The 14,468-nt window shown below is 45.3% G+C and overlaps 1 protein-coding gene across 4 annotated transcripts in view; it reads right to left on the reverse strand.

Moving 5' to 3' along the window:
- LOC106586878 (formin-1) overlaps positions 1-14,468 on the reverse strand; it is a 97,650-nt gene extending 83,182 nt beyond the window's left edge. The window contains exons 1-2 of one of the 4 annotated variants that reach the window (XM_045715748.1): positions 14,309-14,468; positions 8,903-10,625 (exon numbers count right to left, since the gene is read on the reverse strand). In XM_045715748.1, the coding sequence (XP_045571704.1) occupies positions 8,903-10,502 (1,600 nt within the window). In that variant the 5' untranslated portion in view covers positions 10,503-10,625; positions 14,309-14,468. Of the gene's footprint in view, positions 1-8,902; positions 10,626-12,626; positions 12,653-12,799; positions 13,669-13,721; positions 13,967-14,308 lie in introns of those variants that run through there. The other 3 variants (XM_045715753.1, XM_045715739.1, XM_045715761.1) reach the window with 3 other exon arrangements.

Raw genomic sequence — 14,468 nt, forward strand, 5'->3', positions numbered from 1 at the left:
TAGAAAGTTAAACTCATAAAGTGATGACTAGAATCTGATTTAGAAAGCACACTGCTGCATTAGGTAATACATTTATTAGCGTGTGCTCTGAGAATACCTGGCAGTTACTTCATTACACACACACACACACACACACACACACACACACACACACACACACACAATGCTGGGTGAAGCAAAGTTCACTGGAACTGGGGAAAACTCTGCTCTAATTGTTATTTAATCTCCAACTTCTCTTAAACAGAAGCCAAGGTAGGCTGAATCTATGCCTGTAGTTCACTGAACACAGAGCCAGAGATACACACTTCTCTTTCTCACTGATGACATGGGATCTGATAACAACACCCTTTTCCAGGCTATAGAGTGGACTGAACCTAAGACAACATTATCATCTTGCCAAACTCACTCCTACTGGATAGTGCTACTGTTCTGCTCCTGCTACCTTACTAGTTGCTACTCTGACTAATAAGACTTACAGTAACTCCTTTATAGGCACAGGTGTGTTTCCACACCTCCTCCCTCTCAGGCAAGGCCAGGCAGGCAGACAGGCAGACAGACAGGCAGACAGACAGGGAATGCTGTGGTCCTGCAGGTGTTGATTGACAGGGCTGTGATGTGACAGTGTATAAATCAGAGCTTGTGAACTGAGCAGCTGTCAGACAGACAGAGAAAGAATAATAGTATTTCATTTTTTTTTTTTTTTATTTTCCTTTTCAATTTCTTTTTTTTTACCATTTTCCTTATTTTATTTCACTTAGTCCTGCATGTTGGCGCTCGAAGCCCTGCAATCACACCTGCAACCCTTTACATGTGACTATTAAACACTCTGCATCTGAAAAAGAGAGCATTGGGCTGGGTGGGGCGGGGACAGCGCAGGGCTAATAGAACAGGGCCTGTGTTAGGTCACATGGTGCTGAGAGGGCAACTTATGGCTGATCGTGGAGTGCCTGGAGTTGTCAGTGGTGATTAATGACTGGAGATAATACGCAATTCACCGCTCAACAATCTCAAGGTGAGCAGGAACAACCTCTTCTTTAAGGCCCTCCATCGAACAGGCTGAAGCCATACATTATAAACAATGCACTCTTCTCTCTCTCCCTCCCTCTCACCCACACCCACTAACCCTCAAAGTGGTGTCCAGTGCCCTACTCCTACCGTACTATACAAACATCTATAAACTCATTATTCCAATATAAAAGACTGCCCATGTGCTTGGTTAACTAGAAACTCCTCCATCATCTCTGTGCTGGAGGCAGGCTTTATACATCTTCATTTCCTGTCTGTCCTGCATGGTTTAACCCTGCTCCCGCTGCTCTCTGTGGTTGGTTGTCTGGGGCCTGGTCTACAGAGGCAGGGTGGACATACAGTAGCTGAGAATGGAGAGTCTCTCTCTCTCTCTCTGGTGCCCTGAAGGGGAGAGCTATAATGTAGCGTGGCTAGCTGGTCACAGATTCATCATCACTCATCTCCTGTCTAGCACTAGCAGAGCGATGGGGCGAAGAGAGCGAATGGAGTGGGACTTGTGTGATGTCTGCACGTCAACATAAAGCACAACAACTAGAGGCTAAACAACTACAGTAATAATACATGTAAGCAATAAAATAGGTTTTCAACAGATAACATCAACCTAAAAGTTACATGATACATAAATATGACTATTTGTGATTATGATAAGAAAGGTAAGATTATTCTGAAGAGCTCCAACAGTAACAAGTTCCTCAGTAGAGAGGGACCTTAGTGTAGAACTATTCCTCTGGCCGTGATACAGCTTAGACAGGCAGCGTGAGAGCTGAGCACAAACCCTCCTACCCAGACGGGCTTCGCACAATCTATTTCATTATCTGAATAGAGCTGGCCCTTGTCCTCACTGAGAGGAGCAATGTTGCATGACCGGCATTTTGCGATTGACACTAGGAGAGGGGATGAAAGACATGTCAACTGACTCCAGGCTGGAGTGATCAGTTCCATATGGCCTGGTTTATGTCATTAAGGTATTATTTAAGGTACCTCAGATTGAGCAGGGAACATTCACTCATACTCAGTCTCTATTTGTGTCAGTTGCTGCTGTCTCTGCTATAGACAGTGGGAGGGAGTGAAAATCGTTTATGAAAGTAATTTAAAAATGGGATTTACATTTTCTCTCCTGCTTAGAGCAGAGTAATTACAATGATAATGAACATAGCATAGATAATCCGAGCAGAAATCTCTAATATAACGTGATTGTTATATATTTATGATTGTACATCCATAAACAGACTTTAGGTCTAAAACATGGCGAGCGCAGAGCATTTATACTGAACAAAAATATAAATGCAACATGTAAAGTGTTGGTCCCATGTTTCATAAGGTGAAATAAATGATCCAAGAAATGTTCCATACTGTCAGGGATTTCTTCGTCGTCAGACGATATGGCGAAATCATCGTCGGAAAATGAGGACCAATATGCAGCAGAGTTGAGAGAGTTCATTTTGAACATTTAATAAACTCAAAACGAACATACAAAAATAACAAAACGAACTCACGATTTACAGACAGTCCTGTTAGGCTTACTCACGCTAAACAAGAAACAATCTCCCACAAATACACAGACAAACATACCCAACTAATATAGGACTTCCAATCAAAGGCAACACCACACAGCTGCCTTCAATTGGAAGTCCACCCCAATTAACCCAACATAGAAACAGATTACCTAGACTAAACATAGAATTACATAAACAAGGAACAGTGCCCAAAAACCCCGGAATACATAAATCAAATGCCCCTTTTAGAAAAAAACACCACCCCGAACCACATAAACCAAATACCCTCTGCCACGTCCTGACCAAACTACAATAACAATTAATCCTTATACTGGCCAGGACGTGACAGTACCCCCCCCTAAAGGTGCTAACCCCGGAAGCACCTCAAAAATAACAACCCCACCCCCCCCCCAAAAAAAATCCCCCTAACTAAAGGGAGGGAAGGGAGGGTGGCTGCCGTCAACTGTGCTACACCCCCCCTCCCCAACCCACCTATATCTGGAGGTGGCTCTGGTTCTGGCAGTTCCAGGCAGCCGACCCACCCCGGCAGCTCCGGGTAGACGGGCCACTCGGGCTGGGCCGGAGGACAGTCGGGCCACTCTGGCAGACCCGGAAGACAGTCGGGCCACTCTGGCAGACCCGGAAGACAGTCGGGCCACTCTGGCAGACCCGGAAGACAGTCGGGCCACTCTGGCAGACCCGGAAGACAGTCGGGCCACTCTGGCAGACCCGGAAGACAGTCGGGCCACTCTGGCAGACCCGGAAGACAGTCGGGCCACTCTGGCAAACCCGGAAGACAGTCGGGCCACTCTGGCAAACCCGGAAGACAGTCGGGCCACTCTGGCATCGCCGGGCAGTCTGGCCACTCTGGCATCTCCGGGCAGTCTGGCCACTCTGGCATCTCCGGGCAGTCTGGCCACTCTGGCATCTCCGGGCAGTCTGGCCACTCTGGCAGCTCCTGACTAGTGGGTGGCTCTGGCGACTCTTCACTGACGGGCAGCTCTGGCGATTCCTCACTGACGGGCAGCTCTGGCGACTCCTCACTGACGGGCAGCTCTGGCGACTCTTGACTGACGGGCAGTTCTGGCGACTCTTGACTGACGGGCAGCTCTGGTGACTCTTGACTGACGGGCAGCTCTAGCGACGTCGGACTGGGATGACGCACTTAAAGCCTGGTGCGTGGTGCTGGTACTGGACGTACCAGACTGGGAACACGCACTTCCAGGCTAGTGCGGGGAGCGGGAACAGGACGAGTCGGACTGGGCTGACGCACTTCCGGGTCCGCACGAGAGACAGGAGCTGGAAACCCAGGGCTATGGAGGCGCACAGGCGGTCTTGATCTTACCTCCTGCACAACCCGTCCTGGCTGGATGGAACTAGTAGCCCTGTACGAGCGGGTTGCTTGTACAGGGCGGACTGGGCTGTGCAGGGGCCTGATGGTAGCCGTGCGTAGAGCGGGAGTTGGGTAGCCTGGTCCTCGGAGGCATACCGGCGACCAGATGCGCTGCGCAGGCATCCTCCTACCAGGCTGGATGCCTGCTCTAGCACGGCACCTGCGAGGGGCTGGAATAACGCGCACCGGACTGTGCGTGCGTATGGGTGTGAGAGTGCGCTCTTCAGCGAAACATTGCGCCCTCCACCTCATACGCTCCTCCATATAACCACGGGTAGCTGGCTTCCGGCTCTTCCTAGGCCTAGCCAAACTACCCGTGTGCCCCCCAAAACATTTTTCTTGGGGGTGCCTCTCGTGCTTCAACGCCAGTCGTGATCCTCGAAAACATTCCCGTTCCTTACCAGCCATTCTCCATGGGCCCTCTCCGGCCATAACTTGCTCCCATGTCCATTTCTTCCCTTTGTCCAATTCAAAATCCCACTGCTCCTTCCTCTGCTGCTTGGTCCTGGATTGGTGGGAGATTCTGTCAGGGATTTCTTCGTCGTCAGACGATATGGCGAAATCATCGTCGGAAAATGAGGACCAATATGCAGCAGAGTTGAGATAGTTCATTTTGAACATTTAATAAACTCAAAACGAACATACAAAAATAACAAAACGAACTCACGATTTACAGACAGTCCTGTTAGGCTTACTCACGCTAAACAAGAAACAATCTCCCACAAATACACAGACAAACATACCCAACTAATATAGGACTTCCAATCAAAGGCAACACCACACAGCTGCCTTCAATTGGAAGTCCACCCCAATTAACCCAACATAGAAACAGATTACCTAGACTAAACATAGAATTACATAAACAACAAAAACCCCGGAATACATAAATCAAATGCCCCTTTTAGAAAAAACACCGCCCCGAACCACATAAACCAAATACCCTCTGCCACGTCCTGACCAAACTACAATAACAATTAACCATTATACTGGCCAGGACGTGACACATACTCACAAAAGTGTATTTCTCTGTATACAAATGTGTTTACATCCCTGTTAGTGAGCATGTCTCCTTTGCCAAGATAATCCATCCACCTGACAGGTGTGGCATATCAAGAAGCTGAATAAACAGCATGATCATTACAAAGGTGCACCTTGTGCTGGGGACAATAAAAGGCCACTCTAAAATATGCAGTTTTGTCACACAACACAATGCCACAGATGTCTCAAGTTTTGGGGGAGTGTGGCATGCTGGCATGCTGTCTGCAGGAATGTCCACCAGAGCTGTTGCCAGAGAATTTAATGTTCATTTCTTTACCATAAGCTGCCTCCAACGTCGTTAGAGAATTTGGCAGTACGTCCAACCACGCCAGCCCTGGACCTCCACATCCAGCTTCTTCACCTGCGGGGTTGTCTGAGACCAGCCACCCAGACAGCTGATGAAACAGGAGTATTTCTGTCTCTAATAAAGCCCTTTTGTGGGGAAAAACTCATTCTGATTGGCTGGGCCTGGGTCCCCAGTGGGTGGGCCTTGCTCCCATGTGGGTGAGCCTATACCCTCCCAGGCCCCCCAATGCTGGGCCCCTGCCCAGTCATGTGAAATCCATAGATTAGGGACTAATTTATTTATTTAAATTGACTGATTTCCTTATATGAACTGTAACTTTATATGAACTGTAAATTGTTGTATGTTGCGTTTATATTTTTGTTAGTATAGAAGGGGAAGGGGAAAGGGGATACCTAGTCAGTTGTACAACTGAATGCATTCAACTGAAATATGTCTTCTGCATTTAACCCAACCCCTCTGAATCAGAGAGGTGTGGAGGGCTGCCTTAATCGACATCCACGTCTTCGGGCGCCCGGGGAACAGTGGGTTAACTGCCTTTCTCAGGGGCAGAGGACAATAGGTTTCTAAATGTTACATATATTTCTACACTCTCCCCTATGTACAGTTTCTTTTGACCAATTAAACATTGATAACTGAACCTCACACAAACAACAGAGATGACAGAGATCCTATTTAAATGAGAATATTATTGGCAGGACCAATCATGAAGGGCAGCCTTTATTCTGACCTACATAGAAGCAATTCTAGCCCCTCTGTTGTCCATTTGTCCTTGTTAACATTTCAAGTGTAATTAATTATTGAATGTGGACAAAGGATGGCTCAGAACCCACTGAGGTCCTGCCAAATGAACAATGAGACTGTTTTCAGATTTCTATCAAAGGGGAGATTTAGAGGGGACAATATGCAACATGGAGAAATATCATATTACTATCTATACACACAGACACTATACTATACATACAGACACTGTTCATGGAATTCAATAACGGCCAGTCTTCATGTTATATGCCTGTAGATGAAACTGTATCCTGTTCACTCAGGCCAAGAATAGTTATTTATAGAACTCATATTGATTAATCATGAGCCACAACAGCCTGAAAAGCACACAGTGGCACAGACAGGCTAACAGGGAAAAATAAGTCTACTGCTTTGAATCCTATTTCTCTTATCATTGAAAGGCAGAAGCAAATTTTGACCTTTAAAAGAAAATAGGATTTTCTGTCTGTTTGAATCTAGTCTCAGTAGTCTTGCATTCTGGGAAGCCTGGCGATCTAGGTTCAGAAGATGAATGAAAAATTGAAGTGGTGAAGACTTAAGCCGGCTCTGCAGGAAATTGTGTGTATGTGGTGTGTGTGTGTGTATGAATGGGTGGATGGGGGGGGGACATTACCACGATGAGAATTGATTCAGATTATTCCCACATGAGTAACACTATCTATCCGCCTGCATACACCAGCCTCCCTCCAGTCATGACTATACTAGGCTGAACATTGGCTGTCAAGCCTGTGTCCCTTATAGTTTCTCAGCATTGTAGAGGAATCCTGACCGGATAGGAGTAACACTGCTACTGGTCCAAAATCACAGACTAAGAAAGATTCATTATTCAATCATTCTTCACAGTCTATTAACAAACTACGTAGACAGTGAAAAAGCAAACTGTGGGCAATTGCTGTTGAAAAGAGAGAGAGTATCAGCTACATTGGTGAGTAGATGCAGTGGTGAACGTAGATTTACTTTCTTCCCGGTACGGGACCTTTTATTTGTGCACACACCTAAACAATGTATGGGCCTAATCATAGAACTACATATAGAATCCCTATTAATTCATAAAGATTTGTCATTTAACTTTTAAATGCATTAACTTTTATTGTTGCATAAACACAACCAGTCATGATGTTTTCATCTGATTCAGAAACAATCACTTCAAACAGCTCTTTTACTAGGCTACCAGTGCATGTTCATCCACTCACAACATATTTCCACCTTCCAAACAGTGGTGAATGGAAGGATACATCTGTTACACCAAACACCAAAAAGTGTAATGACATTTGGCAAATGTCATTAGGCCAGAATGTATGTGTCCACGCTCGTCTCGGTTTCGGTCACTCTACCACATGGCATTTTGCAGCGTAGGCTGCTATACTACTCGTTTTCAAGTCCATTTGTCATGCAGTAATGATAGATAATGGTGTAACAGCGTACAGTTTTCTTGTTTTACCGGTACGGAGTAACCCAACTATTTATTTTGCCGGGACGCTGTACCGGACCATACTGCCTTACTTTCACCCCTGGGTAGACGTCATCAATGTAGTTACAATGTAATTACAGGTAACTGTTTAATGGAAACACCAGGCAAACATTGATACAATCAACTTGCTTCATGACCTTTGTATCTTCCTTTACCAATTTGGATTGATGGGATGTACCCAAACACTAAGCCACGCTACAGCACTCTTACACTGATCACAGGTTGGGAGGTCAAATGGCACTACCAGACAACCTGTCTACACAACGTAAAAGCAGGCTACTCTTTGCTCTAGGGACAAGGCATTTGGGGTACAATGGCTGACAGTCAATGTTACATTATTCAATGGCCGAGGCTTGTGACACGTCTACATGGATTTAGAAAGAGGATATGGGGGAGCTAGACCTTGTATCACATTTATGCTGTCGATGTAACCATGGAGATACTGCATTTTATTAATTCCAGATTAAGAGGCGGTCAGGCCATTTGGAGGTTCTGCTGCACTTCTGCTTCTTAAACTACATCCCAAATCCTAATCCTTTTTTTCTGTAACCCGTGTGCCTATTGAGACTGAGTCTTTGTCACCTGGCAGTCTGTGAACTCGGTAGGCAGTGGTTTAGGAGGAGGTGCAGAGCACCGAGAGGACAAATTGGCAATGCTTCAGTTAACATTGTTTTCGTGAGAGCGGTAGTGGGTTTGAACTGCATGTCAACCCAAACCCTTTGATCTGGGACCCCATCACAGCCCCTCCTTCCCTGCCCGGTGCTGAAACGGTTAAGAGTGTCTCATCAGCATGGGTTAGAAATCAAATCAGTCTCAGGCTCTGCTCTCTCTCTGTATGTTAGGCAGCTTTTAATACGGAGTCACATGCCAAGGGCAAAGCAAGCATATCAAGCCAGTCACAACCAAAACAGGACGATCAGAAACCATTTTAATTTAAACAGATTGGCAAGGGATGACTGTGCATCAGCTAGCACTGGGACATGCTTTACTCTGTCTCTGACCTAGAGGGGGGAACTACAGAGAGAAAATAGCTTCAATCAGTGGGGAAAACTCCCACAGTGTGAAGTAGAAATAGTGTATGTTGTTTGACAACTACCACACTGTAGTAACCAAGCATTTCCAAAACATCTCCAGGCTGTATGGACTGGCTAAAAAAATGTAGCTATAGTGCTCAGGTGCTATATTCTACACATCAATCACTATGTAATCTCTCTTACAGCTAAGTTAACATAACAGCCATTGCATTCCAGTGTTGTATTGTAAGGACAAATTCTGAGAGGCACGTCCCACGAAGGAGTGAAAAGCATTGATGTCAACATTAGTGTCAAGACGGGGGACATTACAGGACAGAATGCAAGCGGTGCACAGAGTGCTTTTGATGGTTAATAACTCACCTGTTGCCGTAGATAGGCCATTGAAATTCCATTTGGAAGTCCCTGGTAGTCTGCTGAGGTTCAGGTCCAGCCGTGTGATGGTCCGCTTGTTGCCATTCTTATCTATGACCTCTGTGGTAACTTTGGGCTCCTCTTCGGATCCAGTCATGGGGCTGTCACTGTCCGTCCCCTTGCCAACGTCAACGTCAGAGAGGAGCAGGATGCGATGGTTGAGCTTGGGGCTGGGGAGCTTGTGCGATACGGGGGACAGCACTGGGGACATGCTCTGCAGACTGTTGGTGGCAGGGTAGGAGGTGTTGAACACCCCACACAGAGAGGGTGAAGAGGGGCTTTTACTGTGGAATTTGACAGAGGAGGCCTCAACAGGGAGTGAGAGATGCAGCTGCAGCCCCTCTGAAGGTTTGGTTCCTCCTGTATCTTTAATGTCCCTCCTCCACTCCCCATACCCCTGCTGACAGCTGCTCGTCCCTGGCTGAGGTACATCTGATTCAGCCTCTGGATAGAACTCTTTGGACCAGCCTGGGCTAATATAGCTAACATGTTGCACTGTGCCCTCCGTCTCCTTCCCCTTGGCAACCACCCTAACCCCCGTGTCCCTCCTGTTGACCTCATAATAGAGCTGGTGGGCTGACTTGTCCTCAGACCTCATGGGACGAATGTTGTTCCCACTCATCATATGCTCTCGTTGAACATGATCCTGCACGTCTTCCAATAAACTACAGGACGAAGCTTCGTAGCCCAAGCAGAGTTCACTGTCGTACTCAGACATGTTGTTGCAAAAGTCCAGGTCTGGTTCAGAGGCACGAGAGTCTTCCTCCATGAAGTCCCAGCCCTCCCTAGTGATATGGAAGTGCTCCTCCATACTGAGGATGTGGTTGCTGGCAACACTGACATAGGAGCCTGACATTGGAGTGTCCGAAGATTGGAGAAAGGATGGGGTCCCAGGAATCATTTTCTCCTCCGCCACTGGGACGAGGTTGGATTGATCCCGGGTCTGAGCCGAGGACTGAAAAGATAAAGACTCTACTGCAGTGCTCCCTATCCCTACTTTCTTCTTCATCTTGCTGTGCAGGAACTCCTCTGCACTGTTTAACTTCTTTCCCCCCAGCTTCTTCAGCTTCCTGCCCAGTGAGGAGGCTCTATTGTGCCCCAGGGACATAGAGAGAGCATGTTGAGCATTGCTGCTGAGGACCTGTCCTGAGAAGCTCCCACGACCCTCCCTGTGATCCTGGAGCTTCCCATCCTGATTACCCATCCTGACTCTGTCAGCGCAGTCTCCACACAGAGATAGGAGATCAGCCAGCAACTGGTGGTGCTCCGCGGCTAGCCAGCAGAGCTCAGCAACAGCCTCCTTTGTTGCCTGGCAGCAGTTGAGGAGTTTGCCTGCGGACTCAGAAGACTGGCTTCTTCGTTTGGCTGCCGTGGGATCCACCTCTCCCTGGTCTTGGTCATTACAGGGCTGGGCCCACCGAGGGGCGTGGCTCTTGTACATAAACCCTGGGGCCCTCCCCTTGGGTTGATAAAGGCTGATACTGCACAGTTCCCGGATGGGCTCGTAGAGACACAGGACCGTATGCCTGCCCTCCATTATGGGCACCATGTTAATTGCTTAAGCACTTTAATAAAATGGACTGTTGTCCCCAGATGCTGGTGTGTTTGGCGTTGGGCTTCAGAGGAAGAGTCTGAAGAGCTCTAGCTGTTCATCATCTGGTTGATTGAACTCCTGTCAGAGAAAAATATGCTTTCATTGAGACAAACAGCCATTTATCTGCCTGAGTAAATATAAAGCATGTAACAGCTGTCAATCAATGCTTCATTTTTTTAGACATTTAAAATTAAAAGTTGTATTTTATCTTTAGACAGATTTTTTCTAAACTACCACCAATGCAAGAAGCCTAATATCACTATTAAAAGGTCCAGCAATACAAAGAGCAGAACAAAGTATTTTTTTTAAAGTCATTCAGGGCCAGTGTTCACAGAGTAAACATTGATACTGTTCTGAGGGAATACAACATAAAGGTAGAGCAAAACCAGAAAAAGAAATAACAAAACCTTTAAGGCTTTGTTATTTGTCTGTTATTCTATTGAAAATAACAGGTGCACCAGTGGAAATGCTTAGCACAACAGAAGTCTCCACGTTTGACAAATAAGCAACACCAGCCAGACCGTTTTAGACAGAAGATCTTTGGCAATACATCAAGAGTAATAGGTCTTAGTTTCGTTATTTTATGCACCCCACTGCAGCAGGTCTGAATATAACCTTGAATAGGGATGTATTTCATTTACATTTAGGCTATGCATTTGCACAGATGAGAGGTTTAGGGCAGTGGTTCCCAACCAGGGGTACTAGGTACTTTTTTGGGGAGGCAGGTAGCCTAGTGGTTAGAGCGTTGGGCCAGTAACCGCAAGGTTGCTGAATCGAATCCCCGAGCTGACAAGGTAAAAATCTTTAGTTCTGCCCCGGTAGGCCGTCATTGTAAATAAGAATTTGTTCTTAACTGACTTGCCTAGATAAATAAAGGATAAATAAAAATAAAAAAATAAATAAAAAGGACCCCTGAAGGGGATACTTGAAAAGACTCATGAGAACATAGGCTTACTGGTAAAATGCTCAAGCGGGTACTTCGGGCAGAGCAAAATTCAGTTGGTGGTACAGTAAGCGCAAAAGGTTGGGAACCACTGGTTTAGGAGATAAATCGCCTTATCAGATATACACTGAGTGTACAAAACATTAGGAACACCTGCTCTTTCCATGACATAGAGACTGACCAGGTGAAAGCTGCTGTATGATCCCTTATTGATGTCACTTGTTAAATCCACTCCAATCAGTGTAGATGAAGGGAAGGAGACATGCTAATGATGGATATTTAAGCCTTGAGACAATTGAGACATGGATTATGTATGTGTACCATTCAGAGGATGAATGGGAAAGCCAAAATATTTAAGTGCCTTTGAACGGGCTATGGTAGTAGGTGTCAGGCGCACGGGTTTCAGTGTGTCAACAACTGCAACCCTGCTGGGTTTTTCACGCTCAACAGTTTCCAGTGTGCATCAAAAATGGTCCACCACCCAAAGGACATCCAGCCAACTTGACACAACTGTGGGAAGCATTGGCGTCAACATGGACCAGCATCCCTGTGGAACGCTTTCGACACCTTGTCGAGTCAATGCCGACGAATTGAGGCTGTTGTGAGAGCAAAAGGGGTACAACTATATATTAGGAATGTGTTCCTAATGTTTTGCACACTCAGTGTATACCCTACATATGCCCTTACAGCAAATTCATGGATGACTGTCTTTAACTGGTGTAACACAGGTCATTTTGATATTTATTTTACTGTACCTAAGACCAGAACATACTGTAGCATTGGGAGTGGGACATGCACGACTGCGCTGCTGGTCAAATCACAGTGGGCTCATTCAAGAGTGCAAAGCAGGCAGGATCGAAGTGAATTAACAGCATGGAAAGATGTCACTAATGGACATTGGATCTATTGACGATGTATGTATTGTATATCAATGTAATACTAGTGTTGCGGGGTCATCCTTTCAAACGGAAGTAATCCTAATCTACCAACAAACAATGCATGTTATTTGATGGATACCTAGAAAGACAGACAACATTTCTCATCACTGTTCTAGTCAATTGTTGCAGTCTTCATCCACATCATCGTCATCATCGGCAAAACAAACTATCATCTTTATTGAAGCACCAACAACTCACCTAAAAGGCATTCCATCAACATTTTACAAGCTGCGTCAACAATGTCCCAAAAAGTGAAGATGAATCACAAGCAAACAAATATGTTAGTACCACATATAAAAGAGATATAATTTCCACTTTAAATAATGTATCTGTACTGTAACGTACATCTCTGAGTTTAACTGTTTACATACCTGCCTCCGTAGGGTTTCACCTTGCAGCAGCAAGCCATTTAATGCATGCGTCTCTATTCTGTTTACTGTTTCACAAACTATGCACAAGATATATCGTCAAAATAAACTATTCCATTATGTCTTACGTTATTAAATTCCATAGGAAAACTGTGCACCATTAAGTTGAACGTCTACTCTAAATGTTCTCCAAAAGGAAGGATTCCAGTGTCCTAATTCAATAATCAAATGCATGGATACATCCAACGCACCTCCTGCAGATACATTATTTTGCTGTTTGAAGACGATAAACAGCGATTGACCAATTTTAGTTGCGTGACAAATAATTTATCCATATCGTCACTGCAGCCAGCCAGCGTCCACCGCTGCTTCTTGGAGGGTTGCGTTAATCCTTCATGACAGACAAGCGTTTGGGCTAACGGGAGAGCTCAGTGTTTTTTTGACACTCTCTTATTGGTGCACCGGGACAGTCGTCGCCGTCGTCGTCGTCCCCCTTCCCCCCAGCACACTGAGTCAGAGCAGCTGCAGCTCTCAGGTAACGATAAGAAACTCACAAAATAGACAATCCGCATTTAGAGAGGACCTGGTAGAGGACAAGGGCTGTACATCAATGCACTGTCACTATTTAGGTGTATACGGAGGAGTCATATTATGTGAAATAGTAACGATTCAAATTTGGCTTTAAGAATGAGTTGAAAGTGGATTGAATACAATTAATAAACCGTAGGCGTATTACTTGATACTCTCCCTCGACCCTGCATAGATCAGCTTTATCCTCTGATACACATAAAGTAGGCAACTCAAACAGCAATATGACAAAATGGCAAATAATAACAATTTTGGGAGACTTGGCTCTGGCTGGGATCTAACCAGCAACAATTCCGTTATACAACATTATATGCCAAGTGTATTGCTGTAGGCCTACCTGTATGCTACTTCAATGAGTGTGTAAGGTAGTGGACCTTACTGTCTTGTCAGGCGGGTGCGAAGCTTCAAATCAAGCAGAATTCAGGTGCAAAATGGTGGGATTTATTTACAAGTGCAGGTGAATAAAGCTGGATCCAAAATATGTAGCTCTGCTACACAGACGGTTGACGCCACAATAATTTGGTTGTTGCGTATTTCTAAATTATTTATAAAATCATTATTTGCTGAAGTCCTTGTTTCCTATTTATACATTATTTATGAAACCATTTTTTGTCTCTTGTCATCATTTAACCTCTGCTACCGTAGCTAGCTAGCTACATGGCAACGATTTGTTTACCATACCAACGTGAAATAATTAGAATGAAATATACATTCACTGCAGTCCCGGAGCGTAGCCACCTTTTACTAAAACCCGCCTGTCACTAAATGTATTATTCTCTACATAAATCCGTGTCAACCCATTTAGTACGATATGTTACGTTACTTGGTCACGCATAGCTACATTTCGTATTTTCCTTCTTATTGTTAGGCGAGTAGCCAGTACACTGAATGACGATACTAGCAAAGATCATTTAAATAACTCACAAATTTGAAAACTCTTGTTGCTAGCAGTTCCTGCAGGTCAGAGCATATTTCAATCCTAAATTACACCTGTGGTGGTTAGACTAGCCACTGCCATTTATATAGACATTCTTAATTGACAGATATAGTTTGAGATGCCTGGAAGAGGTGGAAAGCATTTCAG

This window comes from Salmo salar, chromosome ssa01, assembly GCF_905237065.1.
Source record: "Salmo salar chromosome ssa01, Ssal_v3.1, whole genome shotgun sequence".
Taxonomy (NCBI): domain Eukaryota; kingdom Metazoa; phylum Chordata; class Actinopteri; order Salmoniformes; family Salmonidae; genus Salmo; species Salmo salar.